The sequence below is a fragment of the Salvia splendens genome, chromosome 4 (genome assembly GCF_004379255.2).
Source record: "Salvia splendens isolate huo1 chromosome 4, SspV2, whole genome shotgun sequence".
NCBI lineage: Eukaryota > Viridiplantae > Streptophyta > Magnoliopsida > Lamiales > Lamiaceae > Salvia > Salvia splendens.
In genome coordinates, this window is record NC_056035.1 from 19,812,976 (window position 1) to 19,836,650 (window position 23,675).

The following is a 23,675-nucleotide window of genomic DNA, read 5'->3' on the forward strand; positions in this document are numbered from 1 at the left end:
GATTGAAGATGAAAATGGATATGAGAGAATGAAAATGAGAATTGTGTAGTTTGATGTGAATTTTTGGGAGTGATATTGGGGGTATTTATAGATGAAAGTGTGTATTTTTGGGGTAAAAAAATGAAAAAAAAAATTAAAAAGTAAAAAAAAAACGGTTATAAACGGATATATTTTTTTTGGAAGTGATTTTTTTTTTATTTTTTATCGGTTTTTTAATTAAAAACCGATTTTTTAATAAAAAAAAATTAAACACAACGGCTATGCCGTTGACGAATCCCAGCGCGCTACGTCAGCTGCTCGCTGGCACGGCGCTGCTCGATGCATCAAGCAGCGCCGTGCCAGCAGCGCGAGCGCAGCGGCGGCGGGTAGCGTCCGTGCCAGCGGCGCGGACGGCCGTGGCGACGGACGCCACCTTTGTGGATGCTCTAAGAATCAAAGGGGAAGGGTGGTTTAGTCGATTGGCCACATTTTCAAGGTTTTGTGGACTCAACCAAAATGGTCTGCATTATTTTATTGGCTGTACCAAACAGCCTATACTATTGTCCATGAACTTGGGAAAAGCCCAATATCTACAAAGTCATTAAAATAATTTTGCAACCTACCACTCGTGCCCTAAAGAGAAACTAAAAGTTTAGTCCAAATTCCACTGGAATTTGGACTAAACTTTTAGTTTCTCTTTAGGGCACGAGTGGTAGGTTGCAAAATTATTTTAATGACTTTGTAGATATTGGGAATTTGGACTAAACTTTTAGTTTCTCTTTAGGGCACGAGTGGTAGGTTGCAAAATTATTTTAATGACTTTGTAGATATTGGGCTTTTCCCAAGTTCATGGACAATAGTATAGGCTGTTTGGTACAGCCAATAAAATATCATACTGAATTTTCGGTATACCGGAATTTCGGTATACCGAAAATTCGGTACGGTATCGGTATTGAATTTTTTCATATCCTACTTTTCGGTACGGTATGCGGTATGGCACGGTCGGTACGGTATACCGTACCGACCCACCCCTACTCTAACTCACTATAATTATTTATTGCACCCACGTACCAAAAATTCTAGATCCGCCACTGAGCGCTTGGTTCTTTGAAACTTGAATATACAATAGATGAGCATCTTTAAATAGGAAATTCACTCAATCGTACTATCAGTAAAACATAAATTACAATATATAATTAGCACTAATATTTCGCCCAAAAAATCATTAATAGCGGTATGGATTGCTGAATATTTAAGCAATGTGAATTTTATCTTTTGTATTGGAGTATTCGTTTTTGTGTTTAATTGTCTGTGGTAGGTGGAAAGCATGAATAATACAGTAAACATTACCCTATTGGAATATGTTTATTTGTGTTCTAAATTAATAGGAGTATATGATACATGTAGGAATATGCTCAACAATCTTTTATTATGACTTTAGGCTATTCAAATTTGAATTGGCTGCTACATGTTTCTAAGGAGTACTGTATTTCGTATCGAGAAAGTTACGACTCATGATATTTTTTTTGGCACGTTTTTTTTTATTTATGATCAAGTTTTTTTCATGAGATGCGTATTGTGTGTCTGATTTTCCACACGTTTGTTAGGGCGCCCGCAACGCTGTGCCGCCCCCGTTCCTATGCCGTTCCGGCGGAACGGTTCCGCGGCGGCACGCGTTGCAGCGTGCGTTCCGTCGCCATTCCGTGCCGCCCCCGTTCCTATGTCGTGCCGCGTTCCGTTCCGGAGGAACGCGGAACGAAACGTTCCGCCACGCGCCTAGGCGACGTGGCGGCCTCCCATTTGACGCGTGAAGCCCACTCGCTGCCCCGCGAGTGGGCTTCGTCCCGGTGACGCAATAATTCAATTTTTTTTTAAATACGAATTTAATAAATATTTTTTTTTTTTGCAACGGTAATGTGACCGTTTTTTTATATCCGTTTTATATATATATATTTTTTTTTATTTATTTATTTACTCTATAAATACTCCTATTTCATACTCATTTCAATCACAAACACACATCTATTCCTCTCTATTTCAACCCCAATTTTCATCTCAAATCAACTCTCGTTTCCTTCTCCCAAATTTAATCAAACTAATGGATCCTTTTGAACAAATGCGTCAAATATTGCAACAATCACTTGAAGAAGATCGACGACGGGAGGCCGAAGAAGCCGCGCCGCCCCAACGACGCTCCCGTACGTACATCCATCGTAACCGGGAGGAAGCCGCTGCAAGGTTAGTACGCGACTACTTCTGCGATAACCCGGTTTGGGGAGATACGTACTTCCGTCGCCGTTTCCGCATGGGGAAACCTTTATTTCTCCACATCGCGAATACTTTGGCAGCCCGGGAAGAGTTCTTCCAGGAAGGGTACGACGCGGTCGGCCGTCCCAGCCACACGACGCTGCAGAAATGTACTGCAGCAATCCGCCAGCTTGCCACTGGACAAACGGCCGACATGTTCGACGAATACCTCCACATCGGAGACAGCACTGGGCGAATGTGCTTGCTCAAATTCTGCAAAGGCGTCCGGGCAGCCTTCACCGACGAATTTCTCCGGAGGCCAAGCACGACCGATTGTCAGTTCCTGCTCGACCTTCACGAAACAGTGCACGGATTCCCCGGGATGCTCGGCAGCGTCGATTGCATGCACTGGCAATGGAAGAATTGCCCGGTGGCGTGGAAGGGGTCCTACACGAGCGGCCACAAAGGCACCCACCCAACCGTTATACTTGAGGCCGTTGCCGACTACCGCCTTTGGATCTGGCACGCGTACTTCGGGGTCCCCGGGTCGAACAACGACGTAAACGTGCTCCACCAGTCCGACCTCTTGACCGAAGTTTCGCCAACAACCGGCTTTATAAAATGGGGTACTATCTCGCCGATGACATCTACCCGAAGTGGCCTACCTTCGTGAAGACGTGCAGTGGGTCTGCGAACCCAAAGCAGGCTCTTTTTGCGCAGAAGCAGGAGGCTGCTCGCAAGGATGTGGAGAGGGCGTTCGGGGTTCTCCAAGCGCGCTTCAACATCATCAAAGCCCCGGCTCGTACGTGGTTCATAGAAAACATGGTCGACATCATGTATACGTGCATAATCTTGCACAACATGATTGTCCAAGACGAAGGACCCGAGGCGGGAAATTGGTTCGACGACGAATCCCCCGGAAGCTCAACCGCAAGTAGTCCGCCTCGAAGTGGAGCGCATCCGTCTATACAAGAACGGTTATCTATTCGTGCAAGGACACGCGACTCTAGTGCCCACACCCGACTCCAACATGATCTAATTGAGCACATTTGGGCAAATTTTGGCGGATGAAATTATTAAAATTGTGTACTTTTATTTTTTTAGAATTTTAATTGTGTGCTTTTTATTTTTTTAAGTTTAAGTTGTAATTTTTTTTAATGTTGTGTGTTTTTTAATAAAGTGTGTTTGTTTTTTAATAAAGTGTGTTTTTTTAATTGAATTTAGTTGGAAATAAAAAAAAATGAAATTGAATGAATAGTAATTTAAGGAACGGTTAAGGAACAGAGGGTTGCAGGTTCCGTTCCTTAGTTAAGGAATGGAGTAAAAAAGTACAGTGGGGCCCTCAAATAGTGGTTTAAGGAACATTATAGGAACGGTATAGGAACAGAGTTGTGGATGGCCTTACAAGTGTTTTAAGCACATATTTTTGTTTTAAATAAATCAGCAAAGTAATTAGTATAGCATATATAAAAGGAGACCAATGAGATTAAATATGGTATTACAACGCAATTATTCAAATTTAGAGATGAACCACACAAAATTTGGTTGTTTGACCTTTTAAGTCAATGTAATAATGTGTCTCCTTCTATATAGTAGTACTACTATAGTAGAGAAAACGAAAACAAAATTAGAGTGGAAAATATCACAACTATGAAATAAATAAATATTACTAGTATCCAGACTTTTTTCTAGTTCAATCACTTCTACAAAATTCATTGCGGCTAATTGCAACTGTATTTGGTTTTAAGGGATATAACGAAAAAAGGGAAAATAAATAATTTAGTGGATTCCTAAAAAAGTCCTTTTGTACTCTGACGTTGTTTTATCCTAGTGCCAAAACAACATTTTTTACTACCTTGTCCGAAAGAACTTTTGGTATTTGATTAATACAGTAAAAATTAGCCTCAAAATAAAGAAGGCGTTCCCATTAACTATTTTTTACCTATGAGTTTATAATAGGAAAATTGCAAAAAATAATAATAATTAAATTTAGTCAAATTTTAATATTTCACATTCATTAAAATCAATCGAAATTTTTTAAAAAGTTTTACTTTGTTCTCAATTATCCAATAACAAAAAATTAATGAAATTGTATATGAAATGGAAGACTAAAATAATATGTCGACGTCATTATCAATGAGTTAAACAATTCTTCATCATCTATACATTAAAAAAACAATCTCGTTTGATTGAAAAATAGTAACAATATATTTGATCGAATTTTCTCATCATAGAATAATTGAAATTAAATTTAAACTTTATGATTTTTACAATTTGTCCTTAATATTTGAAAAAAATAATAATTAAACTAGTACACTAATTTTTTAATGGAAATCATTTCTTCCCTTCATCTCAGTTCAAGTAATTGATTGGTTTTCGGCACATTCTTTAGAAAAATAATGATAGATAATTATAGTAAAGAAAAAAATAAAATAAGAGAAAAATATTTATTTTTTTATTTTAATTATTTATTACTCCCTCCGTCCCAGGTTACTTGAGTCATTTCCTTTTTTAACTAAAAACAAAACATCTAATCTCACATACTTCATTATTTCTTTTACTTTACTCTCTCTTCTTTCTTTTACTTTATCCTCTCATCTACTTTATTCAACTCACTAAACACAACTTTTTTAAATCTCATTCCGAAAAGAAACACCTCAAGTAACGCGGGAAGGAGAGAGTCTATAATAAGAGTAAAAAAAAAAAATTAATCACACGCGGACAAATGGAATACAAATGAAGACATTCTGCAGTTTTCGAAAAAGTCGATTAACTTGAAAGTTAAAGCACACAGATGTAGTCTATGTATTTTTGTGTAGGTTTGTTGCCCAATTAAAACCTTAATCTCCACTCATCTAATCAACGGCTCTCATTAGCCTCAACCTCTATAAATCACGCCCAATTTCTTCTCTCTTTGAAAGCATCACTGTCTCCACTCGCTCGCTCGCTCGCTCAAAACCCCTCTCTTGCTTTAGATCTATTTGAACTCGAAATGGCCACTATCACAAGCATCAAGGCCCGTCAGATCTTCGACAGCCGTGGCAATCCCACAGTCGAGGTGCGTTCATTACTATCTTCTCCTTATTTTTCTTACGGTTCTATAATTGATTGTTTAGATTTCAAATTACCAACGGCTGGCGATTGGTTTAATCGCATTAGTTGTTCTTGTTTGTTGTGATAATGCTTGGTTTTCTAAACTAACTGTAGGTTGATGTGCATGTTTCCAATGGAGTTTTTGCAAGAGCTGCCGTTCCTAGTGGTGCATCCACTGGTAATATCCGAATTCTTTCGCTAATTTCATTTATTTTTCCTCAAAACATTGATTTGTATATTGAGGGGGTGTTCGGTTGGGAAGATTAAATCTCATGATTAAATATGTATCATGTTTGGTTCATAAGATTGAACCCTACAACTTAATCCTAGATGGATAGTCTCATGATATTAGTCATGGCAACCAATCGGCACCTAAGCCGATACTCTTAGGTATTTAATTGTGAAACTGTTTTGCTATATAAACTTTATTTGGATGATCTGTGTTTTGGACATTATAAATCATACTGTCTCCGTCTAAAACTTTTTGAAACGGCATGGGTTTTAAGGCACAATTGGTAGAGTAAGAGAGAATAATTGATAAAGTAGGATGCACAGAGAAAAAATTGTAAAGTAGAGAGAGGATGAAAACAGTTGTGGAAGTAATGCTAGTAGATTGTGGGGTCTACTCCTAAGATAGAAAGTTTAGAAGGTTTTTATTTTTAAGGGACGGATGAAAATGGAAATTGGTTGTATTTTTAAGGGACGGAGGTAGTAGTTAGTGCTGCAGTTGTCTGTTAATATAAGGCTGTTACTCACTTTTATGTCTAATCTTATCTCAGGAATTTATGAGGCTCTTGAACTGAGGGATGGAGGATCTGACTACCTTGGCAAGGGTGTCTCAAAGGTCAGTGTTGTGTGTATGGTAGATGTGTTTTACATGAGAAATCTGATTGCAATTTGGCTTTTTTAATGCTTCTTTTGTGTTTTGATAGGCTGTAAACAATGTCAACAGTATCATTGCACCAGCCCTTGTTGGGAAGGTTTGTTTTCCTTGATTCATTACAGGACAAAACTTTCTCGTGAATTTAGTGGCATTACTTAACTGATTGTGATTCCTTTCTTCTATTTTCAGGACCCAACTGATCAGACTGCCATTGATAATTTCATGGTTCACCAACTTGATGGCACCCAGAACGAGTGGGGCTGGTGCAAGCAAAAGGTATCCTAGTATTTTTATTTATTTATTGGTGCTTTTTTTGTCGTTCTTTTTGAATAATATTATAATTGGAAGATAAAACTATTTTTCCGAAGCTTGGAGCGAATGCTATTCTTGCTGTCTCCCTCGCTGTCTGCAAAGCTGGAGCAGCTGTCCTAAATATCCCTCTTTACAAGGTATGTGGGATACCAACTCTCGTTGACATTGATATTTGAATCATTTTCTTTTTTGGATTGAATTGCCTTTTCCACTCTAGGTTTCCATCATGACCATACTGCTGCATCTTTGAATTGTTCGACTTCTCAACGTTAATAATTTATCAATTTGTTTGTTGCTGAATGTGATTTCTAGTATTATTATATTGTCTATTTGATGAAATATCTGATATGATTACTCTTTCTGCAATCAGCACATTGCCAACCTAGCTGGTAACAAGAACATGGTTCTCCCTGTGCCTGCTTTCAATGTCATCAATGGTGGATCACACGCTGGAAACAAACTTGCCATGCAGGTATGTCTATGATGCAAGTTTGTTTGAATGGTCATACTGCCGAAATGAAATTCTGTCTCAATTCGAAATGAACATTTTTTTCCTGCAGGAGTTCATGATTCTTCCTATTGGAGCTTCTTCCTTCAAGGAGGCCATGAAGATGGGTGTGGAAGTCTACCACCATTTGAAGGCAAGTTATATCTCTTGGTCCTTTGTAACAATGCTTGTGCAACCTGTTCAACCATGCTGATCAATTTCTGGAGCTATTTCTAGTTTTAAAGTTTAATGGCTCTCTGTCTCTGACTGCCTTGTTAGGAAGATCTAGTATAGCAATTACAGTTTTGCTTTCCCTTGCATGTAGGTGTTCTGATTTCTGAGTCCCCATGTTTCTAAAATGAAGTTGTTAGTTTTTGAAACTTCATATTCTTGTTGAATTTTGAATTGTTGTTCCTACAAATCAAAATGTCATCAACCTGTTCTCGTTGATGATATCTGATCTGAATATTAATTTCAGGCTGTTATTAAGAAGAAATATGGACAGGATGCCACTAATGTTGGTGATGAGGGTGGTTTTGCTCCCAACATTCAGGTACATATACTTTGGGTGGCATTTTTTGTCCATCTTGTGTGATAGAATAATTTCATTTACAACATTACCCTCTTTACAGGAGAACAAGGAGGGTCTTGAACTGCTAAAGACAGCTATTGCCAAAGCTGGCTATACTGATCAAGTGAGTTTGTATTTCTGCATTGCCAACTCCTGTACTGTGTTTCTTCTTTTAGAGGCATTTACCTGGTAAATAGTATTGAGGTTGCAAATGTTGCTTCTTTCTAGGTTGTTATTGGAATGGACGTTGCTGCATCTGAGTTCTACGGGGAAGACAAAACTTATGACTTGAACTTCAAGGAAGAGGCAAGTTATATAGCTGATCTATGTCATGGAATTAGAATACATGTGTTCACTGTCTTGCGTGAGACGTGTTGCCCCATGTGTCTTTAGCTTTTCTTTTCTCACATCCTTTGTTTTGTCCCTGCAGAACAATAACGGGAAAGATAAGATATCCGGTGACCAGCTCAAGGATCTCTACAAGTCATTTGTGGCCGAGTACCCTATTGTGTCTATTGAAGATCCTTTTGACCAGGATGACTGGGAGCATTATGGAAAAATGACCGCTGAATGCGGAACTCAAGTGCAGATTGTGGGAGACGATCTCCTTGTTACAAACCCCAAGGTGATTGGCAATCTGATTTGTAGTTTATGTATGGAGTAGCATTTTGCTGCTGGTTCAAGGAGTCCGTAGAAATTTAAATTTCAAAATCTTACTTTGTGGGTTATTAACATCTGCAGAGAGTTGAGAAGGCAATCAAAGAGAAGAGTTGTAATGCCCTTCTTCTCAAGGTATGGCTACTTTTTCTGCAATCGTCCAATCAACATAACTTATAATGATCCTTTTTTTCCTTTATAGTAGTAGCAATTTTTTTCATCTTGTGTGATTGACAGGTTAACCAAATTGGATCTGTGACTGAGAGTATTGAAGCTGTAAAAATGTCGAAGCAAGCTGGATGGGGTGTGATGGCCAGCCACCGCAGGTATGATATATTGGGTGTTTCTATGCGTTGTGGTCAAATCTTATTAAACCTCTTAGATACTGAAAATTTTCACTCTCAATGCAGTGGGGAAACCGAAGACACTTTCATTGCTGATCTATCTGTTGGATTGTCCACGGTAATCCTTGTTTTAAACTTTGTACAGCTGTATCGACCTCCACTGTAATATACATGTGCTGAAATCTATTACCTCGCTTCATCTGTCAGGGCCAAATTAAGACTGGAGCTCCTTGCCGATCAGAACGCCTTGCAAAATACAACCAGGCAAGTATCTAATTATTCTTGAACTCGAATTTCTTACTTGTATGTCTCGCTTGCTTTTTATTCTGGTTTTCTTATCTGGTCAAATAAACAAATTTTTATCTTGAGTGCAGCTGCTGAGGATTGAGGAGGAGCTTGGTTCGGAAGCAGTGTACGCAGGAGCCAGCTTCCGCACTCCTGTTGCTCCCTATTAGACACTCATGGTTTGATGGAGTGGAAGATTGACTACGACTATGTTTTTGGGATATTTAAGACGTTTGAATAATCGAAATCTTTGGTTTTAGACCTTAAGTGAAACTTGAAACTTTTCACAGGCTGCGGTTGAGCATGTATAATCTCATTTGAAATTCTGTTGAGGAATGCAAGTGTTTTAAATCTTGCAAGCCTAACTTCCTGTTCTTGGGTTTGTTTATTGGCTATTGGTGTGCTACTGAAGATTGAGAATGTTTTTCCTCAAGAGTGTGAGCTTGATTTATGTGTTCTTTCCTTCGTTTACCGGAATTAATGATATTCGAGCAACGGTATAGCATAAGCCTCATTATTTCATTAGTTTGAGCTGCAGGCAGGCGTTGTGGTTGCTCTAATAAAATGCTGAAGAAATTTTAACAATTTTGGCTTGTTAATAACACACGCCATTAGTTCACATTTCAGTGATTTTTGAATCACAAGATTATAATGGAATGACGGATAAATTCTTTCTGAATAATAAAGTGATGCGCGCCAATGGGTATGTTAACTTCCTATGTGGGTAAACGAAAAATGGAAAGATGGAATAAGGGCATCCACGCTCATACTTTTGAGATCCGTTCGACCTCATTTTTTGTCTCTGCAACATGCTCTGTCCTATTGCAATATAAAAAGTCGTTTTGAAATTTCCTACTATCATGTTATTGTAATTAACAAACCAAACATGTGGAAAATTATGGACTATAGATAACAAACCAACAATTTAAATACCACAAATAAAAATGAAAGACCAAGAAAAACACTTATGCAAAATGGTTGTGTTCTTTTCTAAAAAAATAAATAAACGCCAATTCAAACACATCCTAAGAAAATACTCATTTCCGGCCACAATTTAAGTCACTAATTTTATTGTTTATAATTATATTTTTAGAATTCAATAGTACTAACAAAGTTGCAACTAAATTGAAAATAACATAAACATCAATTTGATTTAAAAACATTAGTACTTGTTTAAAACTGATACATCAAACTTTAATTGTTACGCGTCCTAATTTATTCAATCAGGTCTTGTTGGAGTTGGACGCAAGTTCGTTCCTCATGCATTGAAGCCCGTTAATGCAAGTATCACAGTATTGGGGGCGGTGCACCATGCGGCGGGTTATCACGAGCTACTCCCGAGCTATAATTACTTTCATTATTGCCCCAATTATATGCACTTTCCACTTCGTCCTTCATTATCATATTATGCTTGATGATACATGTATACATCATATCAGTGATACATGATGACATGCACCTTATACGTGCCGAACATTTCACTATTGTTCGACATGATCGAAGCACATCAAACGCTCTTTCCGCGCATAATCCTACTTTTGAGCATATAAGGCCTTCTTCTTATCAGTCGGACAAGTAATCGTCTTCACAAACACCAACCACTTTGGGGAGATGCCATTTACCAAGTAGTACATATATAATATTTTAAAAGCTAAATTATGTAAAATATAGTAATTTATATACTTTTAAGGAAATACATTTATGTTAGTTAAATTATATATTTCACACTCCCTCCATCCCATAAAAGAACAAGCGAGGCTCGAACCACGCTCAACGACCAGCTCCAAAGAACAGCCCAAAGACCACCCAAAGACCAAGATCCAAGATCCAAGATCCAAGGCACCAGGCACCCGGTGCACGGGTCGCGGGCGGGAGGGCGGCAGCGCGCGCGCGCGTGTGGGCTCTGTCACCCGTCTTATTCCACGATAATTATTACACATGATAATTCATCTGATTAAATACTTCATCAAAGAAGTTTATCATCCCCGATGTGGGATAATTAACACCTAGTTAATTAATCTCTTAGTCTTTTCACATAGATCATTTCTAGCTTTATTGTGACCAACTTTAATATATTATTTCTCACTCACCGGGAATCGGATTTGAGAAAATGAATATACTACGGTCATCTACTCGGAACGTAGATCGACGTTATTGCATTTAATTTCACAAAATTAAATGTCTTGTAACATTTATTATTAGTCAAAAATCATTTGACCAAGCACGATTCCAACAATCCCCCACATGAGTGGAAATTGCCAAATGCATATATATGCAGACACAAGCTCAACCCTCAAGAGGTATGTAAGCATAAGGATAGGTAGTTTTTGGCTTTGAACCATCCATAGTCAACACCATCGGATACACAGGCGGACTAGTAGCGCGATGCTTTGAACTATTCCTCCACGGCGTGCACCGAGACAATGATGTTAACACTTAAACACCTCAACCTCATCCATTCTCACGTTTTGTGTCCATTTCAGGCCTTGGACACCACTTTGGATTCATAAGTGTATTGTTTGAAGCGGCCCCACTTCACACTTACATAGGTGATTCCTCGTTAAGTATCTTGCCATACTCGGTCTCCTTGAGAACTTCATCTCAACGAGATCCTTTAGGGATCATTAAAAGTCATAGACTTAACCTTACCACTAGGCAAGTTTTACAACACTCTATTGCTCTCTAGAGAATAGATATAGATGAGTGTTTCACACGAACTCTCATAGCTTAGTTTTCCCATTGAACCAAGTTCTTTGGATCTCCAGTCATCATGGTTGGGTTACCACTATGACAATTCTTTAGTTTGTGGATTTCAAACCTATTCCCTCTAGCAATTTATTCATTTGATCACGATATAACCCTTTGGTTAGCGGATCCGCTAGATTATCCAATGACTTCACGTAGTCAATTGTAATCACCCCTGTTGTGATCAAATGTCTCACGGTATTATGTCGTCGACGAATGTGTCGAGACTTACCATTGTACAAGCCACTGTTTGCCCTCCCAATAGCGGCTTGGCTATCACAGTGAATTAACACTGAAGGCACGGGCTTTGACCAACATGGAATATCTTCAAGGAAGTTTTTAAGCCATTCGGCTTCTTTCGCGGCTTTATCTAAAGCTATGAATTCAGATTCCATAGTGGATCGGGCTATACATGTATGTTTCGTGGATTTCCATGAGACAACACCACCCCCAATAGTAAAGACATATCCACTTGTTGAAAGTGAGTTTTTGTTATCGGATATCCAATTTGCATCGCAGTACCCTTCAAGTACCGGGGGTGTCTCGAAAAGTGTAGCCCATGATTTTGAGTATACTTGAGATACCTCAAAACTCTTACAAGAGCTTTCCAATGCTCTTTGCTTGGATTGCTCGTATAACGACTCAACTTGTTCATGGCGCAAGCAATATCAGGTCGAGTGCAATTAGTAAGATACATAATGCATCCAATGACCCATGCATAATCTTCTTGTGCAACGGGCTTACCCCAGTTCTTGCTCAAGTGAACATTGAGCTCTGTAGGCGTCTTAGCCGGGATGCCGTCATAGGCATTGAACCTCTTTAATACTTTCTCAACATAATGAGATTGTTTTAATGTGATTCCTTCGGATGTTCTTAGAATTTTCATTCCAAGAATTACATCGGTTAGACCCACATCCTTCATGTCGAAGTTTCTCTTTAACATGGCTTTCGTGTCGTTAATCACTTGGGTGTTACTACCCATGATTAACATATCATCAACGTAGAGACACACTATAACATATCTATTATCTGTGTTCTTAATGTAGACACATTTGTCACATTCGTTGATTTTAAATACATTTGATAACATCACGTTATCAAATTTCAAGTGCCACTGCAACGACGCTTGTTTCAATCCATAGAAGGATTTAACCAGCTTGCATACCTTTTTCTCTTGTCCAGGTACTACAAAACCTTCAGGTTGTTCTATATAGATTTCATCTTTAAGGTCACCATTTAGAAACGCAGTCTTAACATCCATTTGATGAATCTCAAGATTGTGTACAGCAGCAATCGCGAGAAGCACTCGAATTGATGTAATCCTCGTTACAGGTGAGTAGATATCGAAGAAATTGTACCCTTCCTTTTGTTTAAAGCCTTTGACTACCTGTCTAGCTTTATACTTGTCCACTGTTCCATCGGCCTTAAACTTTCTTTTAAGGACCCATTTGCATCCTAAAGGTTTAGCACCTTCAGGTAGATCAACCAACACCCACGTGTGGTTTAGCAAAATTGAATCAATTTCGCTTTGAACAGCTTCTTTCCAATGCAACCCGTCTGGGCCAACAAAGGATACTTTTATCGATGTTGGTTCTTCATCCAACATAAATGCAATATAGTCAGGACCAAATGTCTTTGGTGTTCTCAGCTACCACGCATATAGTCAGCACATCAAACGCTCTTTCCGCGCATAATCCTACTTTTGAGCATATAAGGCATTCTTCTTATCAGTCGGACAAGTAATCATCTTCACGAACACCAACCACTTTGGGGAGATGCCATCTACCAAGTAGTACATATATAATATTTTAAAAGCTAAATTATGTAAAATATAGTAATTTATATACTTTTAAGGAAATACATTTATGTTAGTTAAATTATATATTTCATACTCCCTCCATCCCATAAAATATGTAGTATGTACATTTTTTTGTCTGCCCACAAAAATATGTGCATTCCGTTTTTGGAAAGTTATCCCAATTTATTACACTTAAACATCAACTTATTTACAACTTATACCACCATTAAACACTACCAATTTTGTCTTAATTTCCTGCCATATCAATTGGCTATATTTTTAAGGGACGGAGGGTGTATATAATTTCTTAAAACTAAAGAAGGAACATCTTTTTTAGTACATCAACTAACCCAAATGAGCAAATTTGGTCCGTAACATTTCATAATATCTTTTAAGGTCCATCAACTATAATTTAATATCAATTCAACTACTTTTTGGCTATTTCCAATATTTCCATAACCAAAGTACCCTTAAGGCCAATGAGGACAATTCAATCTATTTACCCTCTCATTTTCATTAAAGTATGTAATTTGGGATAGTTGATGTACCAAAAACGATGTTCCCTCTAATTTTAATTTCAAAATAAAAATATCTTAATGATATTAATATTCTATTACTATTAATTATTTACGTTTAGTTTTACTTATTTGTAATATTTTAAATCATTATACTATATTTAATATTAATAGTGAAATAAATTAGATATAAATATATGTAAACATTATACTTATACACTATTTGTATATAAAAGTAGTTCAATTTATTAGATGGAATATTAATTTTTCAATCTTAAAGCTATACATAGAATATATTATTTTTAAGTGCAATGCAAAATTGATGATTAAAAATAAATTAAAATTTATTAACATAGAATCTTAAATAAAGAGCTAAGTTTTATTTTATCTACTCTTATGTAGTAATTGTAGTCTAAAAAAAATTAGTTGAAATTATCAATAATCAATTTAATAAAAAAGACAATGACATTCTTAGTTGAATATATGATTAATTTAAAACTATGATTGTTTAATTAAATAAAAAAACAATAGTTGCTATCAATTGTTTAATATCACAATGTCGCATCTTAATATTATCATTAGGCTATTTACAACATCATGAAAACTGTTCATAGTTCTCATATTTATTCCATTGACTATTCGTGAATCATATTTTTTCTACTTTATTAAATTTTTATTTCAATGTAGTATATATTATGTATTATGATTACCTTAAATTTTTAGTTTGATAAAATTACGAGATTCATTAAAATAAAATATTTATCTTAGTTTTATCTAAATAATTGAGAATGTAACCATATAAAAGTATTAAGTAGCACTAGAAAGTAATATCATAATATTCAAATAAGGCATGGTATATATTAATAATAATTGTATAAGATCTATTAAACTTAATCTCAAATAAATTAGAAGAAAGAAAAAGTGGATGAAAAAATAGATTGAATTGCCCTTCATGGCCTTAAGGGTACTTTGGTCATGAAAATATTGGAAATAGTCAAAAAGTAGTTGAATTGATATTAACTTACAGTTAATGGACCTCAAAAGATATTATGAAATGTTATGGACCAAATTTGCTCATTTGGGATAGTTGATGTACTAAAAAAGATGTTCCCTCAAAACTAAATTATGTAAAAGGTACTCCCTTCGTCCCAAAATGGGCATTCGAAATGACACGAGAATTAATGCTCAATTGGTAAAGTAAGAGAGATGAGGAGAACAGTAATTAAAGTAATGTCAGAGGATAGTAGGACTCATATTGTTATTAGTGTTTAATGGGTTGTGATGGTGGGCTGAGAGACCCGCGATCTCGTCAGACTTGTTTGTCCTAACTTGATAGAATGGGTGTCGTGTTCCCACTCCCTAAGTGCTCAGTCAAAAAAATTTATAAGTTGCCTTTTGAAAAGCCTTCCTACATACTACTCCCTCCATCTGCGAATAGGAGTCTGATTTTTTGGCACGGGTTTTAAGATAATGTTAAGAAAAGTGGGTAGAAAAAGTTAATGATATGGGTTCCGCTTGTATTTATTAGTTTTAAATGAAATGTGAGTGGAATGAGTTAGTGGAATGTGGGGCGTCGCCTACTTCCCAACTTGCTTGGCTTGAGCACCTGGAGGATGGAACCACTTGATCATCCTTCATCAGTGTGCAACACCCTTCAATCTTCTTCTCTACTCCGGATTGTACTCTCTACATGATGGATTCACGTATCCTACCTCTTTTGTACCATAACCTCGCATCTAAACATGCAAATGTCAACATTAGAACGCAAAAGTAAACTAGAATATTTGGAACAATTCATCCTATCATGGGCCACAGTGGTATAAGTTGTAAGTAAATTGATGTATATGGATAATGAGTTAGGAACAAATTTTCATACATGGAAATGCTCATATTTTTATGGGACAGACGGAAATGGAAAGTGCACATATTTATATGGGATGGAGGGTTGTGCTAATGAATGTTCTAAAAATGAAAAATGAAAATAAATAAGTATATATGCTGGCTATGGGGTTCGAACCCATGCGCACTTATGTGCAGAAAATCTTAAGTCTTCCCCCTTAACCTCTCGGGCAAACCAGCTGAATTGATAGATAGTCTTTGCTAGATAACGTAAATGCAAGATATGTGAGTGTTTGGTAGGCAATTTCCCTTATCTTTGTTGCCCACGTTTACTGTACCGGTTCGTTCTATCTATTCGTATATTTTTTTTCTTGATAGGAAGTCAGAGATGAGGAGTGTGTTAAGGTGTCTACATAGATTACGACAATCAGATATGAATCTAAATTTACATATGAATGTCCATTTTTTTCCCTATTCATTGTCTCACATACGTAGAAAGAGAAACTTGTATTCCACGACCAATTAACACAATTCCACGAACATTCCTCACCACAAAAATCAATCAATTCCGGTTTGTTAGATTGAAATCGATCAAAATACTAAGAGCATCCACAACCCCGGCCCGGATTCAGGCCTCAAGTCCCATCCACGTTGGTGAAAGGGAATTTCGCGTGGATCAAGTTATATGGAAGAATAACCGAACCAGGTGGATCAGTTAGTAAATGTCGTTGCCACTTGATTAAGGCGCTTTCTCGTTCACGAAAAACATTTATAACTCCCAGACATGTACTACTTTAACAGTAAAGCGGCAAGTACGGGGTCGATCCCACAGAGAAACTGGTGCGTTGAGTGTGTGAATAGTGAACAGGGGTCGGCTGCTGCCACGCTTTAAGTTAGGAGTTTTAAACTACTGGATTACGCTAGGCAGAATATAAGCTAACTACTTGATCAAATGACTCATCATGCTGACAACAAATAACAGACCAAGTAAACGGCAGGCTGAAATAAAGACTTAACTACCTAATCATGCTACGAAACTACAAACCACTTTGTTATTCAACATAATGAAGATTCAAACACTCGATCAGGGATTTCAGAACTAAACTAAGCTGGAACAGTAAACAAGAATTCCGAAAGCAAACAACTTTGATTTTTATACTCGGAACTCTAAACAGTGCTGTGAACTTGCGAAATACAAAACAAGAACTATTCTTTAACTACGTAATAAAACGAAATTTAACTAAGCTAAACAATTTAGAAAACAAAAAAACGAATAAAGCCGAGAAATTCTCGGTCGGAACTTGAGACGGTGCCGAACATATATTGATTTCTCTGTCGCGCTCCCTTTAGTCGCTCTCATTCAAATTGATCATTTCTACTATTTAACTAGGCTATTTTGGAACTGGGGAAGAACTTGGAACTAGGGATAGGCGGAAAACTAAACTAAAGGCGAGGAAGAGGAAGAAACTCTTCACTATGGCGCTGCATCCTCTATTTATAAGCGCTTCACACAACCTCCAGCTACGATAACAACTTGGGCAGCAAATATTCGTCCTTGCCGGGATCGAGCGTCTCATCTGCTGATACGTGCCCTTCTTCTAGAATGTAGTGGTTCTTCAATAACCGAATGAGGATTCGCCTTCGTTCTTGCGCAGCTTACGCACCGATACGTGTCCCCTTCTAGAATGTAGTCCTTGATAACTGATTGAGGATCACTTTTCAGCGCATCAGCCTCACGTGTCTTCCTTCTAGAATGTAGTGGTCCCCCGGCTAACTGCTTGATCACCACCTTGATCAACCCACCCAGTTTTGGCCTTTTTCGCCTTCTGTGCCAGCTTGATCAGTTTGGCATTGTTGCCCTTGGTCAAGCAGCATTCCTGCACAATTAACACTCACTTTGCGGGATAAACTGATCAAGTAGCATACATTTTACCCCTAAACCGATGCATGAAATAGGCCTTATCAAACTGCTCACACTTAAAACATACTTTTCTTCATGTATAAAGAAAAAGAAAAGGAAAAGATAAGGCAAATTTCAGGCATGGTTTACTCGTTTCAAGAAGGTGAAAGAAGACGAAAAGAAAAACAAGACTCAAAACAGAGACACATATTCACATAGGTGCATAAAACCCAATAAACTTCCAACAATCATACCCGAGGTCGAGGTATATCCATTTGCCAGCAGCTTATGTTTCTTCTCTTTCGCGTTCACTTGATTAAGGTGTCAGTTTGTCAAGATAGCTCAATGTAAACCAACTGTTGGATTCACTCAGCCACTCATTTCTCACCAGAGATGTTAGGATTGTTCATTCAGTAATTGCTACACATTTAATACCTCGAATCGGACTGCACAAGATAGTTCCTTAAGGTCTTTGTTTCGGTTGTAATGGGACTTAGGGGAGTAACGTGTTAGGCTAGGGTCCTAGGGGTTCTAAGTTAAAAATTCAAGAATATAAACTGGAAAAAGAAAAAAGAAAAACACATGAGTCAAGGAACCAAGATCTGAACACTCTTCTGGATCAGGCTGGGTGGTGAGGGCAAGAGAGAATACGCGCAGATGGATCAAGTTATATGGAAGATAGCCGACCGGGTGGATCAGTTAGCAAATGTCGTTGCCACTTGATCAAGGCGTTCTCTCTTGTTCACGAAAAGAAAATTTATAACTCCCAAACATGCACTACTTTAACAGTAGAGCAGCAAGTACGGGGTCGATCCCACAGGGAAGCTGGTGCGTTGAGTGTGTGTTTAGTGAACAGGGTTCGGCTGCTGCCACGATTTAAATTGGGAGTTTTAACTTACTGGATTACGCTAGGCAGAAAATAGACTAACTACTTGATCAATGGACTCTTTCATGCTGACAACAAATAACAGACCAAGTAAACGGCAGACTGAAATAAAGACTTAACTACCTAATCATGCTACGAAACTACAAACCACTTTGTAATTCAACATAATGAAGATTCAAACACTCGGTCAGGGACTTTAAAATGAAACTAAACTGGAACAGTGGACATGGAATTCTGAAAACAAACAACTTTGATTTTTATACTCAGAACTCAAACAGTACTGCGAAATGCGAAATACAAAACAAGGTTGATTCTTTAACTACACAACAAGACGAAATTTAACTAATCTAACAAGTTCAAAAAACAAGAAAGTAAGAAGGCGAAATAAGCCGAGAGGTCCTCGGTTGGAAACTTGAGATGGCGCCGAACAGATATTGATTTCTCTGTCGCGCTCCCTTCAGTCACTTTCCTTCTAACTGATCATTTCTACTTTTTAACTAGGCTATATTGGAACTGGGGAAGAACTTGGAACCAGGAACAGACGGAAAAACTAAACTAAAGGCGAGGAAAAAGGAAGAAGATGCCGAAGAAGAAAAAAGTTCCTTATTATGGTGCTACATCCTCTATTTATAAGCTCCTCACACAACCTCCAGCTATGATAACAACTTTGGCAGCGAATATTCGTCCTTGCTGGGGTCGCGCGTCTCATCAATTGATACGTGTCCTTCTTCTAGAATGTCGTGGTTCTTCAATAACAGAATGAGGATTCGCCTTCCAACGCATTAGCCTCACGTGTCTTCCTTCTAGAATGCAGTGGTCCCACGGCTAACTGCTTGATCACCTCCTTGATCAACCCACCCAGTTTTTTTGACCTTTTTCGTCTTTTGTGCCAGCTTGATCAGTTTGGCCTTGTTGCCCTTGGTCAAGCAGCATTCCTGCACAATTAACACTCGCTTTGCGCGATAAACTGATCAAGTAGCACACATTTTACCCCTAAACCGATGCATGAAATAAGCCTTATCAAACTGATCACACTTAAAACATACTTGTCCTCAAGTATAAAGAAAAAGAAAAGAAAAAGATAAGGCAAATTTCAGGCATAGTTTACTTGGTTCAAGAAAGTGAAAGAAGACGAAAAGAAAAACAAGACTCAAAACAGAGACACATATTCACATAGGTGCATAAAACCGAATAAACTTCTAACAATCATAAAGTCGAGGTCAATCCATTTGGCAACAGCTTATGTTTCCTCCCATTCGCGTTCACTTGATCAAGGTGTCAGTTTGTCAAGATAGCTCAATTTAAACCAACTGTTGGATTCACTCAGTCACTCATTTCTCACAAGAGATGTTAGGATTGTTCACTCAGTAATTCCTACACATTTAATACCTCGAATCGGACTGCACAAGATAGTTCCTTAAGGTCTTTGTTTATGTCGTAATGGGCCTTAGGGGAGTGACGTGTTGGGGTAGGGTCCTAGGGGTTCTAAGTTAAAAATTCAAAAATATAAACTGGAAAAAGAAAGAAAAACATGAGTCAAGGGACTAAGATCTGAACCACTCTTCTGGATCAAGCTGGGTTATTATTTTGTCATTTGATGTTTCTTTAGGTCAAGTTGTGACCCTTAGCCCTTTAACTTTTGACTTATTTCCTAACTCTCGACTTACTAGGTTAGCTTACAAACTTTTTCCTGCCCTCTCTTTTTCAACTTTTCTCAACTTTTTTCAATATATATATATAGGGGTGCGTTAAAATGATAACCATATTTATGGTGATAACCTCATTTTATGGGTCAAAAATATCATTTTTACTAAAAATGATATTTATACACTATAAAATGATATTTTTTCAGCATGAGTAGAATGATACTTTTAATCCATAAAATGATATTTTATTTTATAAAATGATATATTTCGTCCATAGAATGATAGGTTATTAGGTTATCACCATAAATATGGGTTATCATATGATCACAATATATATATATATATATATATATATATATATATATATATATATATATATATATATATATATATATATATATATATATAGGGTCATGATCTATGGCAAACACCTCTTAACCATATAACTAGAGAACAAATCATAGCCACAAGATCAAGAAAATCAATGACTAGTATTAATATATGTGATTTTTGAATTTAAAGGAAAATCAATTCCCTCTTATCACAAATAAGAAGACGGGGGTATAATTGTCATTTAACAAACAAAATAGATCAAACAAAGTGATCGAATCGGACGCCGAGGTGTTCTAGGAAGGAGATGAATTTCATGCTCTTCGCAGCGATTCGCGTATTCTTCTCTCAGATTCCAGCAATAGACACGACGGTCGATTCCGGTGAGAGAGAAGAAATAATCTGGAGCTTAATCGCACACTGTGATGAATTCGAATTGGATGATTCCAGAATAAATATCTCAGAATTAGATACCTTCGTCATTTCTGATTTCGGAGTAGATACATTCGTCATCTCAGAGGGGTATATTTTATTCATAAAATCATTGCCAAAGCTAATTTTCTGAAATATTATAATCATATTGGTTATATTTTATGTTAGGGGTATATTTTAATCATAAAATCATCGCCAAAACTAATTTTCTGAAATATTATAATCATATTGGTTAAACTGAGTCAAACGCAATATTATCATGAAGCATAATAATAAATAAGAGTGAAGTAAAATCATGCTAAGAGTAATGTGTTTTGTAAACAAGAGTGAAGTAAAATCATGCTAAGAGTGATGTGTTTTGTAAACAAGAGTGAAGTAAAATCATGCTAAGAGTGATGTGTTTTGTAAACAAGAGTGAAGTAAAATCATAATAAGAGTGATGTGTTTTGTGAACAAGAGTGAAGTAAAATCATACAAAGAGTGATGTGTTTTGTGAACAAGAGTGAAGTAAAATCATACTAAGAGTGATGTGTTTTGTGAACAAGAGTGAAGTAAAGAGTGATGTGTTTTGTGAACAAGAGTGAAGTAAAATCATACTAAGAGTGATGTGTTTTGTGAACAAGAGTGAAGTAAATCATGCTAAGAGTGATGTGTTTTGTGAACAAGAGTGAAGTAAAATCATGCTAAGAGTGATGTGTTTTGTGAACAAGAGTGAAGTAAAATCATGCTAAGAGTGATGTGTTTTGTGAACAAGAGTGAAGTAAAATCATGTTAATAGTGATGTGTTTTGTGAACAAGAGTGAAGTAAAATCATAATAAGAGTGATGTGTTTTGTGAACAAGAGTGAAGTAAAATCATAATAAGAGTGATGTGTTTTGTGACCAAGAGTGAAGTAAAATCATAATAAGAGTGATGTGTTTTGTGAACAAGAGTGAAGTAAAATCATGCTAAGAGTGATGTGTTTTGTGAACAAGAGTGAAGTAAAATCATAAAAAGTCTACAAAAATAATATGTCACCCTTTAATTTATGTAGTATTTATATTTCCCCATTTCAATTTCATTTTCAACATAAGTAAGCTAAGAAATGTAAAATAATCAAATATACCCCCATGAAATAAACTATTTATGGAATTAGCCAATGCATAAAAATTAAATTGACTGTAAAATGTAGATTGTACACAACAATACATGAAGAAGAACAAAGTAAAAAAAAAATACAGCATTTATAAAATTTACTGAAAAATATAGAACATACTTAGCGATGGCGATCAACGTAGGAAAAGCGCAACAGCAATAATTAATGAAAGCAATGTCGAAAAACACAGCAACAACTTAGTTCAATCTTGATTATGAAGAAGACATCTTCCTGCAGTTGGTCCTGATCTCTCCTCTGCCCCCCGTCAATGGCGAAATGTTCCCCATTTTTACCATCGACTTAGCAAACTGGTCGAAGAAGAGTTCCTCGCTCTCTGTGTATCTCTTCACCAGCTCCAGTGATTCTTCACTCTTGGTCACCAGCACTTCATCCGCCGCGCTTCCTCTAATTCTCCTCTCATTTTCAGGAGAATGATCCCCGCCGTCACAGGATTTTCTGCGGAAACAATTTCGATCCCTCCGCCGCAAAAATGGGGGTTTCCCGACGACTCCACCTCCGCGCCGCCGCCGCCGCCGTGTTCCTCACCTCCCTCGCCGCACTTGGACGCAGATTTGGAAGGAGAATCGAAGCAGATTTGATAGCAGAGAATGTAAGGAAAACCGCATAATTTGAGTGCATAATTAAATTTCATAATGTAATTTCCAAAAATACCCTTTGCCTATTTTGTATTATTAAAATAAATAATATTTGTTTCATTAAGATGTGTGGCTGAGATTTGTTCTCTAGTTATACACTTAAGATTAGTTATATCTTGATCACTAACATATATATATATATATATATATATATATATATTCGAACTGATCAACTTAACCAATCAACCTGACTGACTAAACTTGCTCAACCCGACTACCCTTTTATTTCGGCTTTTCTATTGCCATCCCTTTTTTTCTTTTGACACAATTCATCTCTCGACCCCTTCTTCTCATTTGTTACAAAATATAAAATTTTGGTTTTAATGCTTCAAAAGACGGGTGAAAGTGTATATGGCTCAACATGGCTTTCTAGGGGGTGCCTTGTTTGATGAGGCGGGTTTGTGAAACGAAAGAAGAAATGACTCAATTGGTTAAGTACTAATGCCTTTAGTCCTTACCACTTGTGCAATTTTCATTTAAATATCAAAAAATAGCATCTCGTATTTTTTCCTTTGTAAAAATAGAAGAAAGTGTTCTACTTTGGCTTATAACTCGCATTTTAGAGAGGTTTCACAGAAGGTTTTAGAATTGGGCATTTCCATCATACTTACGTCATTCAAACTGATCAAGTTGAGCAATCAAGTTTCACATATAAACATACTGTGTTCTTTTTCTTACTCTTCCCCAGACATTCATATCTTTTATTTATCTAATTCCATGCATACTGCCCTAATTAATTCTATCTGATAGTTTTGCATTTTTATAATTTGATATGTATGATTTCAATTAGGCTAACCCTCCCCCTCCCACTGCATATTAGCTAGCCCTCGAGTGGCTTGATGCAGTGGAAAAAGGGTTAGGTAACGGCACAGAGATAACAAATCGGGGAAAACTTCTCACACTTAGACCAGACACTGGGCTAAGTGGGAGATAAT

General features: G+C 37.0%; 1 protein-coding gene and 1 non-coding gene across 2 annotated transcripts; one reads left to right on the top strand and one right to left on the bottom strand.

The window, feature by feature from the left end:
• Nucleotides 1–5,123: 5,123 nt before the first annotated feature.
• Nucleotides 5,124–9,309, top strand: LOC121799044 (enolase-like). The gene is made up of 17 exons (XM_042198365.1): nucleotides 5,124–5,284; nucleotides 5,434–5,497; nucleotides 6,099–6,163; nucleotides 6,252–6,299; nucleotides 6,392–6,478; nucleotides 6,571–6,651; nucleotides 6,885–6,986; nucleotides 7,075–7,155; nucleotides 7,480–7,554; nucleotides 7,634–7,696; nucleotides 7,801–7,878; nucleotides 8,003–8,197; nucleotides 8,314–8,364; nucleotides 8,467–8,555; nucleotides 8,640–8,691; nucleotides 8,781–8,837; nucleotides 8,948–9,309. The coding sequence occupies exons 1-17, from the start codon at nucleotides 5,219–5,221 to the stop codon at nucleotides 9,026–9,028; spliced, it is 1,335 nt and encodes a 444-aa protein (XP_042054299.1). The 5' UTR covers nucleotides 5,124–5,218; the 3' UTR covers nucleotides 9,029–9,309.
• Nucleotides 9,310–15,912: 6,603 nt separating this feature from the next.
• On the bottom strand, nucleotides 15,913–15,995 carry TRNAL-UAA. Its single transcript has one exon. It is a non-coding gene; the product is annotated as a tRNA-Leu (tRNA).
• Between the last annotated feature and the right edge of the window lie 7,680 nt (nucleotides 15,996–23,675).